Source organism: Pangasianodon hypophthalmus, chromosome 25, assembly GCF_027358585.1.
Source record: "Pangasianodon hypophthalmus isolate fPanHyp1 chromosome 25, fPanHyp1.pri, whole genome shotgun sequence".
NCBI lineage: Eukaryota > Metazoa > Chordata > Actinopteri > Siluriformes > Pangasiidae > Pangasianodon > Pangasianodon hypophthalmus.
Window position 1 is genome coordinate 19,353,952 of NC_069734.1, and position 23,085 is coordinate 19,377,036.

Consider the following 23,085-nt stretch of genomic DNA (forward strand, 5'->3'; position numbering starts at 1 on the left):
GGTTCACCTGGAGCTGAGAGACCTGTGGCTGATGAAGCTCTCTTCCTTTTTCAGTTTTTCTTTCTGTTTTTTTTGCTTTTCTTCTTCCTTCTTTCTTTGATTTGCTTGATTACTCCCTTTTTTGTTATTATTCTGCTGTTTTATGATAATAACTGTATGTTTTTTTTCCTTGTAGTTATTGTTTTGCCTGATGATGTTAACTTGGATAACTTGAATAAAAACCTAGGAGTGCTGTGCCACTAATCCTAACACACAGTGTTAATTGTTGTCATTTCTTAACACCGATCACCTGATGGGGCCTGAAATTAGGCCGAGCTCACAGAACAGGCTTGAGGTAGCACAAATGCGACACTTAGTGACCCAAATGAAGATCTTTCCAAATTAAACCTGAGCCGTTTTTATCCAGGCTCCTGGGCTGGATTTATAGTTATATTGATATTTATAGCATTTACCAGATGTCTTTATCCAGAGCAATGTACAGAAGTGCTTTGTAGAACCTCCACACACTAGTACACAGAGGTCAGGGTTTAAAAATAGTGGAAAGCTGAAACTCTGTTAGAGAGGAGTTAGTGTGCGAGATACACATCGAGAAATTCACTCACTCGCAGTCACTGAGCGCTTCATCCTGATCAGGGTGGAGTAAAAGCCGGAGTCTTTCCCGGGAACGCTGGGCGATGTTCATCACGAGGTACAACACACACACACACTCATTCACACACAGGGGAATTTATCATCATTCCACCTACTAGCATGTTTGTGGGAGGTGGGATGAAAGCCACAGGAACATGAGGAGAACATGCACACAAACTCCACACAGGACCCTGGAGCCATGAAGCAGCAACACCACCACTGCACCACCCAAGGCAAGACATTTTCTGTTTTGTTCATTGTAGGTTTAGGTGATTCTTTAGTGGGTCATGATATAGAGTACAAAGTAAAACACAAGATGTAGTCGACCTCCAGTAATGTCTGAAGGTGGAGGATAAACCGTTGTTCATTCACACCATCTTTGAAGTTATCTCCATTAAAAAGAAACACAAAAACTAACTGAAAACTCTCACACTAATTAGGCAGCAATAGTACAGTCACAAAGTGTTCAGGAATATTAAGAGTGTGTGTACTGAGCAGGAGAGAAGTCCAACAACACTGGCATGTCCCAAAGCTCGTTCATCTTGAGGAACGTGAGGAGTGATGTGTGGAGTGAAGATGAGCTGGATTAACTAGTGCTTAAACTCCAGCATGGGTCTGAATCATCACTCTACACATCATTACTAAGTATGAAAAATAAACCCTGATCTCAGCAGCAGAACTGAGCAGAACACGCTACTCACGCTATCTACACACTGATGCAGTAGACTGATGCTTGATACGTGCAGCTTTACACAGCAAACTTCATCTTTATCTCACTAAAGCAATGCTGTGAATTCATCAGGGGTTTCCGCGTCTCTGGAAGGACGGCCAGGGCGCTCTTAGATCCCATGACCAGATGAAGACAGATGTGGAGATAACTGATGAAATAACAGCAGCTCTTGGTGGTACACTCCGACTTTTGGACCTGACTGAATCCACCAGTGAATAAAGTTTCATGCAGGAGAATAAGCCATGATTTTATTTTATCCGTGGCCTTTCTGCAGAACCACCGGGAAGAAAAGTCAAGTACCAGCACTACTGTATTGATTCTGATCTTAATGAGGTATCGGAGGGAGATCGCTGGGCTTTAATAAGTCCCTCGTTTCCTCTTTCTCCCTCCGATCCCCTGCGGTTTCTTTCTCTCCTGTCTTATTTACTAAAGGTCTCGAGAGGAGCATCGAGTGAACAGAGGTCCGTCCCACTTTCCTCAAACAGAATGTGTGTAAAAATATCAGAGTATCTCCTCTGCTTTCTCCGTTCGCTCTCTCTGGCCCTGGAGCTGCACCCGTGTATACGTACCTGGGAATTTTAACACCGTTTCGTGTTAGCTCTCGATGCTTTTCCATTCAATAAGCGCCGAGATTCACGATAAAACTGTGTACTAATGAGCTGACGGCTTAACAGAGCGGCTTTCATTAATTTACCATTTTACGCTGCTTTTCATTGCGTTTAACACTTTGCGTTTAAAATAGTTTAACAAGCCAACTGATTAACAGATTCTAATGAAATGGGAAAGTGTTTAAAAGGTCACGTCGTTTTAATCCGTTTTCTCTCTGCGCACCCAGAACTTCACCCTACAGCCTAGATTTATCTGAATTTAGCTTTTCCGCTCAAACACGACGTAGCAACATTTCAGCTGTGTGTCAGACGCTCCTCTAGCACTTCAGGAGCTTAACACTTCCTTTACTTTTTAATGCTTTTTCTTTTGCTCAAATAATTAATTCATAGAAATAAAAAAAACACAGTTAATGGACAACGCAATTGATTATCTGAATCAAAGGAATAGGAGAAGTGTTTAAAAATATCACAAGTTCACAAATCATTTCTCCTTTTTCCTTCTCCAAACCTCCTAACTGCACTTTTTCATATTCCTGGCAGTTATTAATTTACTGTTCCGTGTCATTTGATCTGATTTTAGGTGTATTTGAGAAGGAAAAGCCAGAGGCTCTACCTGAAACCTTGTTAATTGACCATTTTGTGTCAGATTTTAATGAGGTTTATCTCAAAATTTCCAATTAAAATAGTTTATTATTTGTAAGACTCAAACTGGAGAAGTGTAGATGAGTCACAGCATCACACTCTGATGCACTTCGCTTCAGAAAATACTGACATTTAAAGTAAAATGTAGTTTCCTAACAAGCCAGCTGCTCTACAGAATCGAATGATTGGAAGCTTGTGGCTGGGAATTCATTAACTTACCAATTTGTGTTCGTTTTTTTATTTTTTTACATTTTTCTTCAGTAAAAATGTTGTAATAAAGCTTTAGTTAGAGTTTACTGATGAACTGGCTAATTTATTGATCAGGAACTGCTCAGGAACTGCACCACCACATTAAGTAGAACATATGATTTATGATTTATGATTATTTAAGCAACGGTTGTGGAATCTGTGATGTTTATTGGCAGTTTGGTTCTTCACACTGACAGGTTTTATTTTCCCGTCTCCGAGTGGTGTGAGACAGCTGCATAAATGTGTATTGCGGAGAGTCTAATGCAAATTGGCTGCCTAGCAACTCCCAATTATGAGCCGTCTCTCACACTTAACACACATATTGTTGTGTAAAAATAACCCAGTCAGTCCCACTGACAATTAAGTGTCTAATTAAGCGACATGCTCAAGTTTCCTCCCAGCATCATAAGTATAATCGTCCTGCCAGCTGGACATTGCAGCTTCCTCACCATGAATGGTGCAATTTCACACTTGGACAACAGCTTTTTAGCACCCAGTGGCTCTCTAGTGCAATTTATTTATTTATTTTTTATTTTTTTGTATAGAATATGAACCCTTTCAGATCTGAATTTAAACCTTGAAATTAGAAACTGCAGACGAACCTGAATCTTCTTGTCATTATGGAAGTGTCTGAGTTCCTCCTGAGTTCCTGTCACACACCTCGAGTCACCAGAGCCGATAATCTACGCTTAAACAGAACGCTCTGATCGGAGCGTGGTGTAAGAGACCACAGCCAAAATATGTTGCAGTGTTTATACTGAACCGTGGTGTGTTCTCCGACTCGGCGTGGTCCTTTAGGCAGGTGAGAACACAGCACTCGCGCTCGGATTAAGCGGCAGTCACGCTAGACTTTTCAGTTCCACTGACTTCCATTCGTACGCATGCGAACACTGGAGACCAGAAACACAAGCTCAGTGGGAAGAAGTTTCACATTTCACTGCCTTCCAAAGTTCAAGTATGGTGAACTCTGACCTGCAAGTTCGTATCATGTGAAGATGTGTGACCAACAGAAGATCGACCCCTCACGGTGGAGGAAGAGGGAGGAAGCACTGATTAAAGCGGTGGTGTCGCACCATCCCATTTTATACAACACAGCTTTAAAGGAATATAAGATCAACATCAAAAGAGAAGCACATCGAAATCCATGATGCATGGAAAACAAAAAACCCAACGCCTTGGCACATGATGTCACATCCTGTTGCCGCCCATATTCACGGCGGTCTTGGTAGAAATTTCGCCCGCTGAAGGTCTAGTGTGATCGCCCCTTTAGAGATCACCTGAGTGATGTGGTCTCAGTCCGCCTTCAGGTGAACTCCAGCAGTGAGGAAGTGATTCGACTCTGAATCGACTCGTCTGCAGAGATACGAGCCGCTAAACTGATCCAAAGGGCAGAGCTGTAGAGCTGCAGAAATGCCACGTGTTCTGGAGATTTTGACCAATGAAAGTTTTAATTAAGACGAGCCCGTGCAGGTGGTTTGGGCACCTCACGGAGCCGTATCAGGCACATCCCAGTGGATGGAGACCTCAGGGCAGACCCGGGACCCGCTGGGGAGATTATATCTCCGGGTGTTTAACAAGATATACTTTATTTTATTAAGTCCCAGAAGCTAATTACCAAGCTGGCTAGCTATTCAGAAATGTAGAAGTAGCTAACCTGTTCCAACGACGCTGCTTCACTATAACTGTAGTTAATGAACGTTTGGCTCCATGTTGGTGCCTTCAGCCAGTAGAACAGAATCTCTAACATCCGTATGAAGCAACATGTTCTCCAGCTTATATAAATATCTGCTGTCATTGCACCAGAATAGATATCTGTGGGCCTTTTTCTCGGGAACCATACATCATTCAGAAATAAAACTCGGAACCAAAGAAGCTTTTTGGAGACCACGTTGTCGTCATTGCATGACAAATAACGTGGTTGGGAAAAAACATAAATCTTTCATGTCAGTGAGGCAGGCAGCTGATGGTGTGTGCAGTCACAGCTATTAAAGCTCAGTGGGAGGTGCGAAAAAGAACAGACGTGCACTTCACTTGATAAATTGTGTGACAGACACACAGCACTCAAGAAGAAAGAAAAATGTTGACTTACTTGATCTATTTGATGATTATTTCATTTATTCCTTTACGTTACGAATTCAGCTTAAACGACTTGTTTTCTTTACTTTAACGCTTTCTGCTGTTTTATTTTTGTTAGTTTATTTGATTTGTTGATTTTTTTTTTTTTTTTTTGACAAATCATATCAGTGAATGCTTACCTAATTAAAGAACATCATATTTTTTTAATCCATATATAATTACAGTTACAAGTTAGTTCCTGTTCTCACTTACATTATAGCAGCTATATATTAGAGCTAGCGCAGTAATATAAACCTGTGATCTGCAGCTGCGCTACTGCCAGAGCTGCTGTTAGAGAAAATTAATCAACACCTTCTGACCTTCTGACTAACACAGACTACTGCCCCCTCCTGGTGTGGAGAGTTATTTCTTTTACACAGACGGTTCGTCCAAGCGTGTTGTCCATCAGCGTGTTATCATTTTCATAAACTGAAGACCAACATTCTACAGAAGGTATGACGCAATCATCAGTCTACCTTGGTTGGTGCTTGTTTGCCAAGTCGTGAGTCTGTAGTCCAGGAAAACCTTCTCAGGCATCATAGACAGGGCAGTATGATAAGTTATAAAACATTTATTTGGCATTGATACTTGTAAAAAAAAAAAAACTTTGTAAAGCCAAATAAAAAAAAAGTACTCTTGACCTTTGGAAAGGCAATGCAGCAACTTTGCTCTTCTGTACTGTTATTCTAACAGCAGCTGGAAAATAATGTTTTAAATAGAAGTGATATTTCAATCCGAAGATGATTCATATCTTAAGAACGCTAGAAAGAACCTTGAGGATAAATGTCTTGAGCAATCGGAATGTGGTATTTAAAGGGTAACACAAAGTTAGGGCCTAGGGTAGGTAATTACACACTTTACTCAGAAGTTACGTGAAGGTTACGCACACATGGGCGGAGTTTGTCTAAAACAGAGGTGTGTCTCAGATACGCTCGATTCTGATCTTGAGTTAAGTCCAGCACCACTGTCTGATAGTTTAATGTAACTACAATATGGGTTTAAAAGTTTGTTTAGATGCGATTAAAACCTCCGTCTCGGACGCTTCTCATTAAGAAAAATCTGGCAGTCTCAGAGGTGTGAACTACATGCAGGTGATTTTAATAAATCCACTGACGCAGCTGCGTAACCCGACTCTGAATACCAGCAACTTTTGGACTTGAAGACGACGTGTAGTCTGTGTGTCTCTTTATCATCCTCACCGCCTTAGTGCAGAATGACTGACAGCTCTTTTTGGAGAGATATTATAACTTATTAGTAAGTTAAAATAGCTTACTTTAACACAAACATCTGCTTAATTCACACAGCAACTCTGTGTGAAATCCTGAGTTAAAACCGTGTGGCATTTTGATTTGTGGAAGCTTAGCTGTGATCTCTGTGGTGTTAAAAGTTCAGACAAACAAGAGGGTGAAAATGTAGTTTTTTATATTCCTCTATGAATGTGATTTAAGCAGAAGAACGTGTGTGATAGCGACTGTGATTTGGCAGATCGTCACAGCTGTTATGTTGTTGGAAATAACACACCACCTCAGACATCTGCAAAGCAAAAAAAATACCAAAAAAACCATAAAACAGAATATTGTTTCATATCCTGGCTTTTAATATCAGCAAGTTCCGATTTCCAGCCACAGCTGGTCCACTCGGAGCGGCCGGTGCTATAAAGTAAATAATAATGTTTCAATCTAAGAATAAAAGATGAATAATGTGGTTAGCGTATAAATGTGTACGAGCGTGTAGTTCACTATTAAGAGTCAACTGATATGATTTTAAGGAATTCAATTCTCAGAAAACTGATAATATTGACCACAAAATGGAACCATACACTGATAACTCAATAAAATAAAACAGCAAAGCCTCTGAAAGTCTTTTTCAATCAATTTTAAATAAATATGTCTGTATCTGCTGGTGGCCCGAGGCAGTCTGTGAAATCGTAGCAATACAAAGCAGCAGGTGAGAAAAACACGCTGTTTCCTGGACGTAAATAAGAGCCGTATACATAATTATACAGCACAAAGCAGAGCTTTGTCAGGCTGATGACAGGGAATGTTTGTCCATATTTAGCAGAAATAAAAAGAGAAGAACCAGAGAGTTAGCATGAGGCATCACAGCGGGTGAGGCTGATTAATTTTCAGCAGAAATGCATCCTCCTTAGAGACTCTCTTTAGTTTTGCTAACATGTAGAGAGTAAAACACAGAACTAGCTGCCTTCATTATCCACTGCTGTATTTTGAGGACTTTCAGTTTTTTTTTTAATGAACTGTGTGTGTGTGTGTGTGTGTGTGTGTGTGTGTGTGTGTGTGTGTGTGTGTGTGCGTGTGTGTGTGCTTTCTGCCCTCATCACCCTCCTCAAGACCACAAACTCCTTCTACTGTATGATGTGGAATTAGTGCTACATTAGCTCAACTAACAATATCTGTAAATAAAACCCACACTAGATCTTTCTAGAGTATTCCTCCATACCTTCACTGTTCTCATATTCACCCATCATTCTGTTCCTACACTAGGAACTCCTACATCCTACACTAATCCCGCTATCCTACACTAAACCCGCTATCATACATTAATCTCACCATCCTACACTAATCCCACAATCCTACACTAATCCCACAATCCTACACTAATCCCGCTATCCTACACTAATCCCGCTATCATACATTAATCTCACCATCCTACACTAATCCCACCATCCTACACTAATCCCACAATCCTACACTAATCCCACAATCCTACACTAATACTGCTATCATACATTAATCCCACCATCCTACACTAATCCCGCCATCCTACACTAATCCCGCTATCATACATTAATCTCGCTATCCTACACTAATCCCACAATCCTACACTAATTCTGCTATCCTACACTAATCTCACTATCCTACTCTCATCCCGCTATCATACACTAATCTCGCCATCCTACACTAATCCCACAATCCTACACTAATCCCGCTATCATACACTAATCCCACCATCCTACAGTAATCTCACCATCCTACTCTAATCTCGCCATCCTACACTAAATCCGCTATCCTACCCTAATCTCGCTATCCTACACTAATCCCGCCATCCTACCCTAATCTCGCTATCCTACTCTCATCCCGCCATCCTACAGTAATCTCACCATCCTACACTAATCTTACTATCCTACACTATCCCGCTATCCTACTCTAATCCCGCTATCCTACTCTAGTCCCGCTATCCTAGTCTAGTCACGCTATCCTACTCTAATCCCGCTATCCTAGTCTAGTCACGCTATCCTACACTAATCTCGCTATCCTACACTAATCCCGCTATCCTACACTAATCTCGCTACCCTACTCTAATCCCGCTACCCTACTCTAATCCCGCTATCCTACTCTAATCCCGCCATCCTACTCTCATCCCGCCATCCTACTCTCATCCCGCCATCCTACTCTCATCCCGCTATCCTACACTAATCCCGCTATCCTACTCTAATCCCGCTATCCTACTCTAATCCCGCTATCCTACTCTCATCCCGCTATCCTACTCTAATCCCGCTATCCTACACTAATCTCGCTATCCTACTCTTATCCCGCTATCCTACACTAATCTCGCTATCCTACTCTTATCCCGCTATCCTACACTAATCTCGCTATCCTACTCTTATCCCGCTATCCTACACTAATCTCGCTATCCTACTCTCATCCCGCTATCCTACTCTAATCCCGCTATCCTAGTCTAGTCACGCTATCCTAGTCTAGTCACGCTATCCTACTCTAATCTCGCTATCCTACTCTAATCCCGCTATCCTACTCTAATCCCGCTATCCTACTCTAATCCCGCTATCCTACACTAATCCCGCTACCCTACTCTAATCCCGCTACCCTACTCTAATCCCGCCATCCTACTCTCATCCCGCCATCCTACTCTCATCCCGCTATCCTACTCTAATCTCGCTATCCTACTCTAATCTCGCTATCCTACTCTAATCTCGCTATCCTACACTAATCTCGCTATCCTACTCTAATCCCGCTATCCTACACTAATCTCGCTACCCTACTCTAATCCCGCTACCCTACTCTAATCCCGCTATCCTACTCTAATCCCGCTATCCTACACTAATCTCGCTATCCTACTCTTATCCCGCTATCCTACACTAATCTCGCTACCCTACTCTAATCCCGCTACCCTACTCTAATCCCGCTACCCTACTCTAATCCCGCTATCGTACACTAATCTCACTATCCTACTCTCATCCCGCTATCCTACTCTAATCCCGCTATCCTACTCTAATCTCGCTATCCTACTCTAATCTCGCTATCCTACTCAAATCCCGCTATCCTACTCTAGTCACGCTATCCTACACTAATCCCTCTATCCGACACTAATCTCTCTATCCTACACTAATCTCACTATTCTACAGTAATCCCGTTGTCCATCACTAATCTTGCTATACTACACTAATCCCACTATCCTTCACTAATCTCATTACCTACACTAATCCCACCATCCTTCATTAATCTCATTACCCTACACTAATCTCTCTATCCGACACTAATCTCATTACCCTACACTAATCCCACTATCCTTCACTAATCTCATTACCCTACACTAATCTCTCTATCCGACACTAATCCCATTGTCCATAACTAATCTCATTACCAAACACTAATCTCTCTATCCGACAGGAATCTCATTATCCTACACTAATCTCAATATCGTGTAGGATACAATAGTGGGATTAGTGTAGGATATAATGGATAAAATTCTGCTTTTGATGACTATGGAAAAGTTTGTCAGTCCAGTGAGCTGTTGGGGACATTCAGCACTTCTCTCTCTCTCTCATTTATTTCTCTCTTTGTCCCTTTGTCATTCTGGCTGAGAGTGCTTCAGTGTTTTTTCTGCGAGTCGTCTCATGGTCAGCGTCTCCTCACACTGTGTAGCCTGTAGTTGACATTTCGAGGTCTTAGCGCAGTGATGTACAGACTGTGCTTTACTGCAGGCTTTACTCTGCTGGCTCTACACAAGTCCCAGTAAAGCTCCTCAGTTGTGTCAGGACGGCTGGGATTGCATTTGCTTGAGTGAATCAAACCATCTGTTTTGTGTTTGTGGTGCTTTGTTTGGCAGCTGGGTGTAAAATCCCACTGAGAAGAAGGAGGTCATGCAAAGAACATTAACATTCTGTTACACACTCATAATAACAATAATGTTAATCAGCTATAGGGTTTAACACGGTACTCAACACGCACTATACTGTTATCCAGCACGCTTCAGTACACACAGCCACGCAGGCTGCACTTTCAGCAGCTTTCAAACTACTGAGATGATATCTGCTTAATTTAAGGACAACAACAGGTTCCTTATTCTGGACCATTTTAGAGAAAAACATAGCGAGTGTTAACTGATGATGTAAGACTCCATCTACTGCTAAAAATATAAAAACTACAGGAACACACTGGATTCCTAGAGCTTCATCAAATCATTTCTTTTGAATCTTTTTGATATTAATTACAATTATTTCATTATTTATTTTAAGAGTTTAAATTAAATTTTTTATACATTTCATTGTTTTTATTATTTAAATTTAAATAATTTAAAACCTGAAATATATTCATTATTTTTGTTAGAAGAAGATGCTTCTTTTAGAAAGTAGAAAAAAGTTTAAAGCTAAACACAAGCAGGCTACACTAACATCTAAAACTTCATCTAAATGCATGAGTGTGTTTCTATTTTCAGTCACGAGCTGATACAATTACAATATTTATTATTAACATGAACTTGTGTTGTGTTTGAGAAACCAAAGCTGAAAACAATAATAATAATAATAATAATAATAATAATAATTGGAATTATTATTATCCATATGAAGTGTTTTCTGTTTTCCCTAAAAAGCCAGTTAACGTGTCACAGCATCAGAATTGATTTGTGTGTCCTCTGCTGTTGCGATTACAATCAAGCTTAACGAGTCTGAATTGTAATAACGAGTCTGTTCTTGTTTCACGAGTCAGCGCCCCCATTTAAATGCACCGTGTTAATTGCAGGGAGAAGCTAATTTAAATAGAGTGTGTGCGGTTTTTTAAATTTGCTTCTGATTGGACGCCTGCTGGAGAAGTCCTCAAAGTTTAATCATTAATTTTAATCATCAATTTTCTCTGCTTGACACGTCCTCGAACAGAAAGTGGATTTCTCCGAGACTGGGCTTGACAAGGCTCCTAAAGTCACGCACACAAACACACAGCTGCTAATTATTTCTTTTTAGACAAAGGGAAAGTGACGGAATACAAATTTTAGGTTCTTTTGCACCTTTTGTACCTTTTGCACAAATTATAACCCGCACTTTCCACATGGAGAAGACTTACAGAGAGAAGAATGGAGAAGAAAAGCAGTGAACCTTCTGAGAAGTAGCCACAAAATATCCAAGAACTAGATTCAAAGAACTGCAGACATTTCCCCCTTCAGTTAATGTCAGTGTTCAAAAATAGGATTCATGTGAGAATAGTAAGGTGGAAGAAAACGCTGCTAAGCAAAAGAAACATCATTCCTCGTCTCTCCTGGATGATCGGAAACCTTTTGTGATATTGCTCTAAAAGTGCATAACGCAGGCGCTGAAAATACAGCAGATCACAGTAAGAACGTTATGATAACGGTGAAGCATGGTGGCGGTAGTACGATGGTATTAGTACCTAGACATTTTTGAAGGATGGGAATTTTCTTAAGGAGAACATCCGGTCAACTGTATGTGAGTTTAAAGCTGAAGCGTAATTTGCTTTATGCAACGAGACAATGATCCTAAACATAAACGCAAGTGCACGTCTGAATGGCTGAAAAATGGCCCAATCAGAAAGCCTGTGCTGAACCCCACAGAGACGCTGCGGCTGGAGCTGATACGAGCAGCTCACACTCACAAATCCTACCAATGTTCCTCCACTGCACTGTAGAAGACTTCTATCACATTACAGGGAGGGTCTGGCTGCAGATATTGCTGCTAAAGGTCATGGAACCACTTATTAACCTCTTCACACTGGTGGTATTGGTCTTAGACAACTTTGTGCCTTAAATAAATCAAACAACTTTAAAATTGTGTTTTTTATTTACTCAGCTTCACTTTGTCTACTATTCTACCACACAGCGTGACAGATAAGGATGTATTCGGGAAAACCAAGAAGGGGCAAATACATTTACACAGCAATGAACATTTTGTTTTTAGATCGAAAATGCGGCAGCCTAGTGGGTCTTCAATCAACCGAAATACACACACACACACACTCTCTCACACACACACACACACACGCTTCACCTCACTTTATCTTTGTTCTTGCTGCTGCCTACAGAGTGAGCAGTGCAACTCTGCCCTCCTCACAAAAACATTATCAGCTCTCTTTCCACCCCTGTGTGTGTGTGTGTGTGTGTGTGTGTGTGTGTGTGTGTGTGTGTGTGTGTGTGTGTCTGCCAGGGATGTTACAGTTTGAAATTTTCGAGGTATGATAGCCTATTCTAAAAAAGTAAAAAACACACAAAATAATTAAAGGAAAATGTATTATAAAATATTTGTAGCCTATAAATATCTTTCTTCTCCTTTAAGAAAATTTTTAAAAAAATTTTCAGAGCTATATTTATGGCGAATCTCGTACATGGCCAGTATTTCTCATGTTCTCATTATAAGCTGAAAGGAAAAGTGATGTGTAGAGCCGAAGGTATAAAGAGTTAGAGCTTAAAGCGTTGGGATTAAAGCAGTGAAGGGTTTGTTTTGTATCTAGCAGACGTGCAGTAGAGAGAGAGTTCTCTCTCTCTCTCTCTCTCTCTCTCTCTCTCTCTCTCCTCTTCTTGTCCTCTTTTCTTTTCCTCTGTTTTGTTTGTTAGAATGAAATGAGTGTTAATAAACACTAGACGCTTCACTGTCATCCTCTCCTGACTCGTCTTCGTCTTGTGATTCTTCTTTTTCAGAAAGCCGTGTTTAATGAAGCTGAAAGGATGAAAGAATGAACATTTCTTCCTACGCCTCCTCACAAACAGGTTACTGTAATTCCTAATTCACGAGGATTTCCCGAAGTGCAGATGGAATGACTGCAGTGGAGTAAGGAACGTGCTGGTGGAAAAAAATAAACAGGTAACAGGTAGAAATGCGTTGTAGTTGTTATTGTGAAAAAGCCGTACAGCTGATTAACAGTAACATTTCTCACACGACTGCTGGCCCAGAACCTGCGTGTACAACGCTCAGTACTGTAGACTGGACGAACCGTAAGGGGTTAACATGCTCCTGAGCTGTTCCAGCGTGCTGTGTAGTGGAGGAAGTGATGTTAGCTAGAAGCTGGTCCACTTCTCCATCCTCCTCCTCCTCCACAGAGCCTCTGCAGAGCTCAGACTTCAAGTCCCAGCAGACTCCGCCTTCCTGACACGCTGCTGTTCAGTTTGTTCAGGGTCTTTTTAATGAACCTGCAGCCGTGAGGAACAGCACAGTAGATATCGTGGTCTGGTAGAACATGAGAAAGAGTTCGGTGGTGTGGACCTTCTTAAAGAAGGACCTCTGGCTTTTGCTCCTGGTCCTGTTCATGTGCACTGAGAGGAAGTTCTCCAACCTCATTCCACTGATGGAGATGGATTAAATAAACAATGTTCTTCATGTGAGTGTATGAAGAGTTAGAGGTGTGATGTGTGTGATGAGGATGTAGTTTGTAATGTGTGTGTGTGTGTGCGTGCGTGTGTGTGTGTGTGTGTGAGAGAGGTGATTGTGATGTGTGTGTGTGTTTGTGAGATGAGTGTGTGATTGTGTGAGAGAGAGAGATGAGTGTGATGAGTGTGTGTGTGTGTGATGAGAGCTGAGTGTGTGTGATGAGTGTGATGAATGTGTGAGAGAGAGATGAATGTGATGAGTGTGATGAATGTGATGAGTGTGTGTGAGAGAGATATAACTGTGTGATGTGTGTGATGATTGTGAGTGATGAGTGTGTGTTTGTGATGAGAGCTGAGTGTGATGTGTGTGTGTGTGTGTGTGTGTGTGTGTGAGAGAGAGAGAGAGAGAGAGAGAGAGATGAGTGTGATGTGTGTGTGTGAGAGAGAGAGAGAGAGAGAGAGAGAGAGAGAGAGAGAGAGAGATGAGTGTGTGAGTGTGTGTGTGTGTGATGAGTGTGATGATGGTAAACTCACAGCGAAACGTCGTCTCATCTGAAGAATCTGGACAATCTGCTTCGCCATCACACAGCCAGTTCTCTGTCACACACACTCGTCCGTCTGCACACAGAAACTCTCCATCATCACACACTGGGGATGGAGAGAGAGAGAGAGAGAGGGGGAGGAAGAAGAGGAGAGAGGGAGAGGTAGGATGGATGGATGGATGGAGTGGAGGAGATGGAGAAAGATAAGGACAGTGAAAGAATAAATGACAGATCAAGAATAAAAGAAGAGAAATGGAAGAGAAAGATAAGTGGAGGTGGGTGATAGAAGGAGGGGAAGAGATGATGGAGAGATGCAGAGAAAGGAGAGAATTAAGGTGGAGAAAGGTAGAGTTATAAGGATAGAATGGAAAGACAGAGAGGAAACAGAATGATGAACAGAGAGGAAGAAAAACAGAGAGACGGAATTGATAGAGATATGAATGGAGTGATGGTGAACGGAAGAGAGGAAATGAAGAGATAATGCCAATGATAAAAGATGGATGAGTGATAAAGAGAAGTGTTGAAAAGATGAGAATGAGTGAGGGATAGAGGAAGAGAGGAGTGATGGATAGAGAGACAGGAGAGAGCGGAGGAGAACAAGATGCTTAAGATTAAGCTGAACATGAATATTTAATATGAGGTTTATGAATATGCATGCCGTATGCAAATGAACCAGCTATACATATTCTGATGATATAAATATGTATACAGCGTAAATGAAAGTTTAATAAACGAGTAGATTAAAGTCTCATGTTGTGATGTCACTCAAGAAAGGAAGAAAAAAATCCACGTAGCATCACTGCTGAACAAATCAGACCAGAGGAAGCGGAGAGAAGCGTTTCCCTCGGCAACGAGTCTCACTGAAGTTCCTGAATCTGTGCTTAAATAACGGTCAGAAACGGCCTCGTGCTCAGAACGCTTCCTCAGCCGTCTCAGCCACACCTCCACTTCCTCACTGTGCCACCGGAGCTACGACGCTAATGCAGCTAACACAGTACACATTACAGTACAGGAAGCGGATAGCCTCCGGGTTAGCAGGGTGCGCTAGAGGGAAGTGTGTGTGTGTGTGTGTGTAACAGGAAAAGGATAAATCCACAGAGAGAAACACACCTCCATCTTTCCTTTAGACTTCTCTCTGTTATTTTGATGAAACTGTGAATCTCAGAGTGAGTGACGGAATGATGATTTATTCCTCACTGAGAACAGCAGGAGTAACTCTCCATTTTAAACAACAGAACTTTTATTCCCTCGTTCACAGTCTGGAGTTGAATAAAACCCGTAAGCTCTCTTCGCTTTAAAGCTATTTACAGGGAAGCTATCGGTTTTACGACTGCGCTAGCTCTCAGCGTCTCCGCTCGCTAAATCGCTTCCTCACAAACACAACCCCGTCTCTGATTGTGGGATTTTTCCTTCCGTTCCCACCATCAGGAATATTTCTGTCTCCTGCTTTTTAGTGAGTGTTGAATTTCTATAATAAACTCTGGGGGAAAAGTCTGTACGTTGTGTCAGTAGAGAAGAGATGTTCCTCTAGTCAGTTATAAAAACTGATCTGAGACTCGAGCACTTAAAGCAGCGGCTCCCAAACTTTATTTATTTATTTATTTATTTATTTATTTAAACATAAGGCTCCTTTGTGGATAGTAAGTGCGGACGCTCCACATAATCTAAGACTAATAATATTAGAAATGTGTTGTTATTTACAGAGACGTTTATTTCACATCTATGGAAGGAGTCTCCAGTGCTTCGTAGCGATCCGTGACTCAGGAACGTCACACCTATGGAGTGAATAAGTTCCATTCAGGGTGTATTCCTGCCTGACGCACAGTATTCCCGGGATAAACTCCGGATCCTCCACCACCTGGAGCCAGTCCATCTGCTGGCGTGTGGGAGGAAAGCGGAGAACCCAGAGGAACCCGTCCACACACACAGGGAGAGCATGTGGAACTCCACACAGACAGAAACCGGAGATCAGGGTCGAGCTGGGACGGCAGTACAGCACAAGCTTCTCTCCACTGTTTCCTCAACAGAACGTAGCACAGTTAGCATGCTGTGCTGACAAAGCCTAGCCTCTGGATCACTAGTATGTGATTTGGGACGCAGCCCATGACTGAGGTGGAACAGTGGAATGGAAACTGCTTTATCATAATAAATGTTCTTCTGCTCTGTAAAGCATGTGATGAAGTACAAAGTGCACACTAACCAACCTGGAGGAGCAGTTTAGGAAGTTCACACAGTGCGCGTGCGTGTGTGTGTGTGTGTGTGTGTGTGTGTGTGTGCGTGCATGTGTGTGTGCGTGTGCGTCTGTGTAGAACTCATTCCAGAATTTCATCATCTCACCTGCTGAGTGTTGACCGAATGAACCCCGAGATAAAGTAGATCATACAAACACACACACACTCCATCTCTCCATCTCTCTCTCTCTGCTTTCTTGATTTGCCTTTCTCCTACCTTCTGTTCTTGCTCTAATTTTCTGTGTGTGTGTGTGTGTGTGTGTGTGTGAGAGAACATAACAGAACATCCCCAAGTCTTTTATTCCTCTTAAACACAGCAATTTACCAACTCGCATTTTTTAAATGTATTCATTTCATGCTTTTTATCCGTTTATATTTACACTCGGTGTTCGTGAAACGAGTTAGTTCCTGTTCTCGCTTACATTATAGCAGCTATAAACACTCGTTCCCTCACCAGCCTTTTTTTTTTCTTTAAGACAAAAACTGCAGCTTGTGAAGCATGTTAGCGAGAAACGGCAAAGAAGCGTAAACTTCTGAAGATGTGGGAAAACTTCAAGTTCCAGCTTTACCTCTGACTGTTACAAAGCGCTGACACTGGAGACTCCTTCCATACATGATTAAATAAACATCTTACTTTGAGAAAACTTCCCCATATCTTTAATATTATTAGCGGAGCGTTTGCTGTACACGCCCCTGTGAATGAGCTGTTGCTATAGAAACGATAACGTGTTAGACCCGCCCAGGTCTGTAGCTACGTCACAAACCACATGCTAGTGAACTACGTAGACCAGAGCTAGTGCTACTTCATACTGCTATTTGGAACGTAACCCTTAATGCACACACACACACACACACACACACATACACACACACACTCGCTACACCATCATCATTTACTACAAGCAGATCATAAATCCTCCATGTCTCCGTTATGACGTCTTCGCTTTAGCGCTTTCACACGACGCTCGGGATTGGAAGAATAATTCACTCTCCGTCTCTGCACCATCTTCTGAAACACGTTTCATTTTCATCATAAAGACTTTCTATTGTCTGATTATTATTTATTATTAGGCTGAGTGTAAATGTATCTACAGCAACACACCTAAAACAATCGTACACTTTCTCTTCCTCAGACTGTCCATCGGTCTCGCGCACACACACACACACACACACACACACACACACACACACACACACACACACACACAGAGGCAGATGAACTTTTGGTCTCTGCTAGTGTAATTTCTCCAACTAGGAAGCATGAATTATTCATCAGCTGTTAAAATTCAGCGTCTTTCTCACACGTTCTGTTCCAAACAGCTCCCCGAGCGCCTCGGCGAGAGAAACGGCGGTTGTTAAAATATGTTCCCATCGTTCAGCGAGAACTAAAGAACCTGCTGTACGCGAGCCGACGGAGCCGGCGCTCCTGACAGGAACATTTCTGATCCTTACAATCCACACATTTTAATTTTAATAACTCTCACACTAGCACAGCAATGAAAAAGTCATGTACTGACATTCGCTACTTCATTTTCTTGTTTTACTTTCTCAAGTCCTTGATACAATTATTATTATTATTATTATTATTATTATTATTATTATTATCTTTAAAAAACATTTCAGTAAGCTAATAACAGTGATAAGAGGTACTAAGCTTGTGTTATATAACGATTTAATCGTTTCTACACAATATCACACTGCCACAATTACAGTGATGTTTACTCTGATTAGATTAGATTAGACTAGATTAGATTAGATCAGATTAGATTAGATTAGATGACCATCCTTTAACAACATTTGTGCATTTTGCGTTTAACATCGGAGTTACGCTAGTACGAGTTATCACTCAAAATTAGGATAAGAGCAGTCTTCTTTCTCTAAGAGCAGAATCAGGAATGATTGACAGTTGCGTAAGTGTTTTAAACTCTCCGATATTAACGGACGCTTCCTGGAAGCCCCGCCCCCTTCCTCCATCTCACGTGTTCTCTCATCTTGCTCTCGCTTTCCGTCCCAGTCAACGGAGAATGTTTCGAGTTCATTAATGTGAAATCAGAAAATCTAACATTACACACGCATATAATTAACATCAGTTTAACAGAGTGAAAATGATTTAAAAATGATTAAAAAAAAAAAAACTTTTTAATTATTTGACTAAATAGATTAAATAGGTTACAATAAAGTGTAAAATCTAACACTTTCCAAACAATGGGAATGGTGATGAAAGTCAGAAAGTGATTAAATACACTTGTGTGTTTGTGTGTTTGTGTGTGTGTTTGCTCCAGTGTTGTGCTGAATTCCGACTCCCTGACAGAATTCCGACTCCCTGACAGAATTCCGACTCCCTGACAGAATTCCGACTCCCTGACAGAATCCGACTCCCTGACAGAATTCCGACTCCCTGACAGAATCCGACTCCCTGACAGAATCCGACTCCCTGACAGAATCCGACTCCGCTTTGACTCCCCTTGGCGTACTGATTCACTGAGAGTTCAGTTGTTTGTGTCGTTCTCCTGGTAGATTACAGTTTGTTTTTATTTCTCCTTCACAGTAATCACCAGAACAGCACCACGAAGCCCAACAAACAGCACATTACAGTTAAAGCTAATTTCAGCTAACGAGCCGAACACTTTATTGGCTCGGTGTTGTTTCGAAAACTGACTCACTGAGCAAACCTGTGATAATTCACTGAACAAATCCACTTGGAAAACTGACTTCCTGGGGGGCGGAGCTTCGTGAAAATGGGCCGGGAATCAAATGTCAAATGTCAAACCCACCTAAGAGACCTAATCCTTAAAAAAAAAAAAAAAAAAAGACTAATCTTACCTAATGCACCTTTAATGTATTAATTATTTATTGAATAATGATAAAATTAATTTTTTAATTATTTAGTAAGTACAATTGATTAATTATTATTAATTATGTTCAGTTTTTTTTAATCCTAGGTACTTGAAGGTTAATTAAATATGCTAAGCTCCTGTAAAGATTGCTGCCTTTACACACACACACACACACACACACACACACACATCTATTAAACACTAAATAGCAGAGTTATTATGTTCATGTTAATGTCACAGATGTTTATTTCTGTAGTGTGTAAAATGTTCATTAGCTCTCATTTCAGTGATGCATGATGGGTAATTTAGCATCAGAACACCCAATAAAACTTTTGTGTGTGTGTGTGTGTGTGTGTAGCAGAAAGCTGTGACGTCATCGTGGTTTCTTGGATCTGTATTAACGGCTGTGTTTAATGGACGTGGGAGTGAAAGTGGAGAAAATGGGAAGGTTTGTGTGACGGAATGGGAATCAGTGTTACACTCCGCTTACAGCTGCTGCCGGTTTATTCCACAAAATAATGAGACACAAAACGGACAGATGTCTCTCTTCTCTTCTCTTCTCTTCTCAGAAGCCGAAAGAAGGCAGCCGATGAGTGAGAGAAAGACCTGAGGAAATTCTGGTGTGGTGGCAGATGGTTTCTGCTGAAAAACTCAATAAAACAACAGTAAGTGAATTAGAGGAGCAGCGTAAAGGAGGGAGAAGAATCAGGAAAAAAAGTGCTTTTCATGTCTCAGGCAGCAATTACAGTCTCGCTGTTTGGACTTTTAGATTTTAAATGTTTCCCTATTTGAATTTGGTTTGTGAAAGAACAGCAGGAAGCATCCTGAACTTTTTTTTTTTAACAATGAAACTGAAGCATTGCATGATGGGAAAATCACAGTGAAACACGTTCATGTACGGTGCATCGTCCAATTATCATGAACATTCTGAGTGACTGACGTCATGGTGAATTGTGTAGAAATAATGAATCAAAGCCTTTGTAGCTAAAATAGACACAGTTGCACTCAGACATCGCATCACTCGTTTTCACAAGTTTGAAGAAAACAGTAGAGGAGATTGTTTGGAACACAGGAGCGTTCACTTTTTCATTTCACTCGCAGACATCTGCCATCACATCAAACCCCAAACTTGCCATGTATATTTAATCACTTCATGTAAAGTTAACAAAAATGACGTGAGTTCCTGAAACAGGAAGTGAGGCAATATCTCATCAGCAGTTTGATGTTTTGCCTGTAAATAAAGAGGGAATAAACGCTGATGGTCCCGATGGCTTGGTGACAGAAAGTGCCTGGCCCCCTTAATTGCTGCTTGCAGCTGTATGATTCATTTGCATTTTTAAATACATTCTGCTGTTTTATGAAATCGCTTGTGTACAAATGATGTTACTGAGCCGAACGCCGAGCTGAACCGCAGGATATGTTACTCATTAGCTACATCAGCTCATTGTAACTGCAGTGGAAAACTAGAGTAGACTACGAGTCATGACTAATAAACTAAAGCAGCTGTGAAGAGGACGAGGAAGAGATTTTAATTTTCACCAAACACTCATTTTAAAATAAACTTTGTTTCATGCTCTGCTATTCTGCCTCTCTCAAACCTCTCACGTAGAACCGTCATTATCACACTAATCTGCTCCACCAGGCTGAGTGTGTATCAGTTACACACAGCAGACAGAGAGAGACAGAGAGAGAGAGAGACAGAGAGAGAGAGAGACAGAGAGAGAGAGACAGAGAGAGAGAGACAGAGAGAGAGAGAGAGAGAGAGAGAGAAAATAGTTTTCAGAAGCAGATTTATAAAATTAAAACACTCTTGATGGTGAAACCACTTCACTCATCCATTACAAGCCTCTATCTTTCGTTTCCCCATTTCTCACTGACTGATATGACCTGAGTGTGTGTGAGTGTATGAGCATGTTTTTATATCTTGATGGAGACCAAATATCCCCACACGGATAGCAATATCTGACAGTTTTGACCTTGGCTTGTCCCCACAAGGACATTTGTGTGTGTGTGTGTGTTTTTTTTTTTTTTTTTTTTTTTTTTTTTTAAATAGAACTAAAAGATTCCCCTCTGGTTGATGAGGTTAATGTGTGTGTGTGTGTTTTCTCTGTGGACTTCCCAGGTCTTTTGGGCTCCATGTGTTTGTTTTGGATGAGTTTTCTCTGGTGAAACGCCATCACATGCACACAAATGCATAAACACACACACGTGCACACACACACGCGCACACACACACACACACACACACACACACACACACACACACACGCTTCATCTCCTTTACACAGCAGACCAAATGTCATGTACCTGGCAGGTAGCCACAGAGCGACACCCGCAAGCTGGCAGCACATCTTTCACTCTGTGAGTGTGTGTGAGTGTGTGTGAGTGTGTGTGAGTGTGTGTGAGTGTGTGTGAGTGTGTGTGAGTGTGTGTGTGCTCAGATGCTGCCATGTGTTCCCATTTCAGGAGTTTCAGTGGGAGAACAGGAGAGTTTGCACCACACACAGAAATAAAGGAAGGCAGTTATTTGAGAAGCTTTAATGTGGAATAGAGGATCATTTTACACTGAGCGCTGTTACACCGAGTAATGTTAGACTGAGCGCTGTTACACTGAGCGCTGTTACACTGAGCGCTGTTACACTGAATGATGTTACACTGAGTGATGTTACACCGAGTGATGTTACACCGAGCGCTGTTACACTGAGCGCTGTTACACCGAGTGATGTTACACCGAGCGCCGTTACACTTAGTGATGTTACACCGAGTGATGTTACACTGAATGATGTTACACTGAGCGCCGTTACACTTAGTGATGTTACACCGAGCGCCGTTACACCGAGCGCCGTTACACCGAGCGATGTTACACCGAGTGATGTTACACCGAGCGCCGTTACACCGAGCGATGTTACACTGAATGATGTTACACTGAGCGCCGTTACACCGAGCGATGTTACACCGAGCGATGTTACACCGAGTGATGTTACACCGAGTGATGTTACACTGAGCGCCGTTACACTGAGTGATGTTACACTGAGTGATGTTACACTGAGCGATGTTACACTGAGCGCCGTTACACTGAGCGCCGTTACACTGAGCGCCGTTACACTGAGCGATGTTACACTGAGCGATGTTACACCGAGCGCCGTTACACCGAGCGCCGTTACACCGAGCGATGTTACACCGAGCGATGTTACACCGAGTGATGTTACACTGAGTGATGTTACACTGAATCACTGTTTAATCAGAGTTTAGCCACTTAGCCATTGTAAGCTATAAAGTTATAAGGGTATGATGCCTAGTGGCTAAACATAAAGCTAAAGGGCTGAATGCTAATTAAACATAGCATTGGTTAGATTGAACAGCCACATTTAGCAACATTTAGCAGCAAGCGTTACTCTTCTTTGTGATTTAACTTTGTTTATCCATTTAGCTTTACTTAGCATGCAGCACTGTTTCGAGAAAGAAAAGGTAGACAGATAGTTTTACTACTACTGTTGATAATAATAATATTAATAATATCTTAACAATTATATATATCATGCATTTAGCGGATGCTACATTCCTGCAGCGTGGAATGATGGGTGAGATGGAGCGATATTTTTGTAACTCAGACTTTCAGCTTGAACTGTAAAGTGAAGTGAGGACTTTAAAGAGAGGCGTCTGGAGCGATGACACTTGTACAGTGCAGTTAAAAGGATATCGATGTTACACTTCAGCTGAAACGAATAATCGATGCTCCATGAAGTGTTTCACCCCAAACCAATAAACAATCCAATAATTAATAAAGCTGGATCAAAAGCTTTTAGAGAGAAAAAAAAGCCTGATGGATAAATCATTAAATTATTTACAGTTCTTTACTCTGTAATATATGGACACGCTCTCTCGGCGTTGTCTGCGGCGTTCTCCTCGTAGCTGCGGCCGCTTCAGCGTAAC

The 23,085-nt window shown here is 41.5% G+C and overlaps 1 protein-coding gene and 1 long non-coding RNA gene across 4 annotated transcripts in view; one reads left to right on the plus strand and one right to left on the minus strand.

The window, feature by feature from the left end:
* LOC113524274 (low-density lipoprotein receptor-related protein 1B) overlaps positions 1–23,085 on the minus strand; it is a 192,050-nt gene that overhangs the window by 155,939 nt on the left and 13,026 nt on the right. For all 3 annotated transcript variants that reach the window (XR_008300987.1, XM_053229489.1, XM_053229490.1), the window contains exon 2: positions 14,077–14,190. Coding sequence is in view for 2 of the 3 variants with exons in the window: in XM_053229489.1 (XP_053085464.1) it covers positions 14,077–14,190 (114 nt within the window). In the remaining variant the exon portion in view is untranslated. The remainder of the gene's footprint in view (positions 1–14,076; positions 14,191–23,085) is intronic.
* Positions 168–20,790, plus strand: LOC117596051 (uncharacterized). The gene is made up of 4 exons (XR_004577214.2): positions 168–688; positions 12,877–13,039; positions 19,511–19,600; positions 19,722–20,790. It is a non-coding gene; the product is annotated as an uncharacterized LOC117596051 (long non-coding RNA).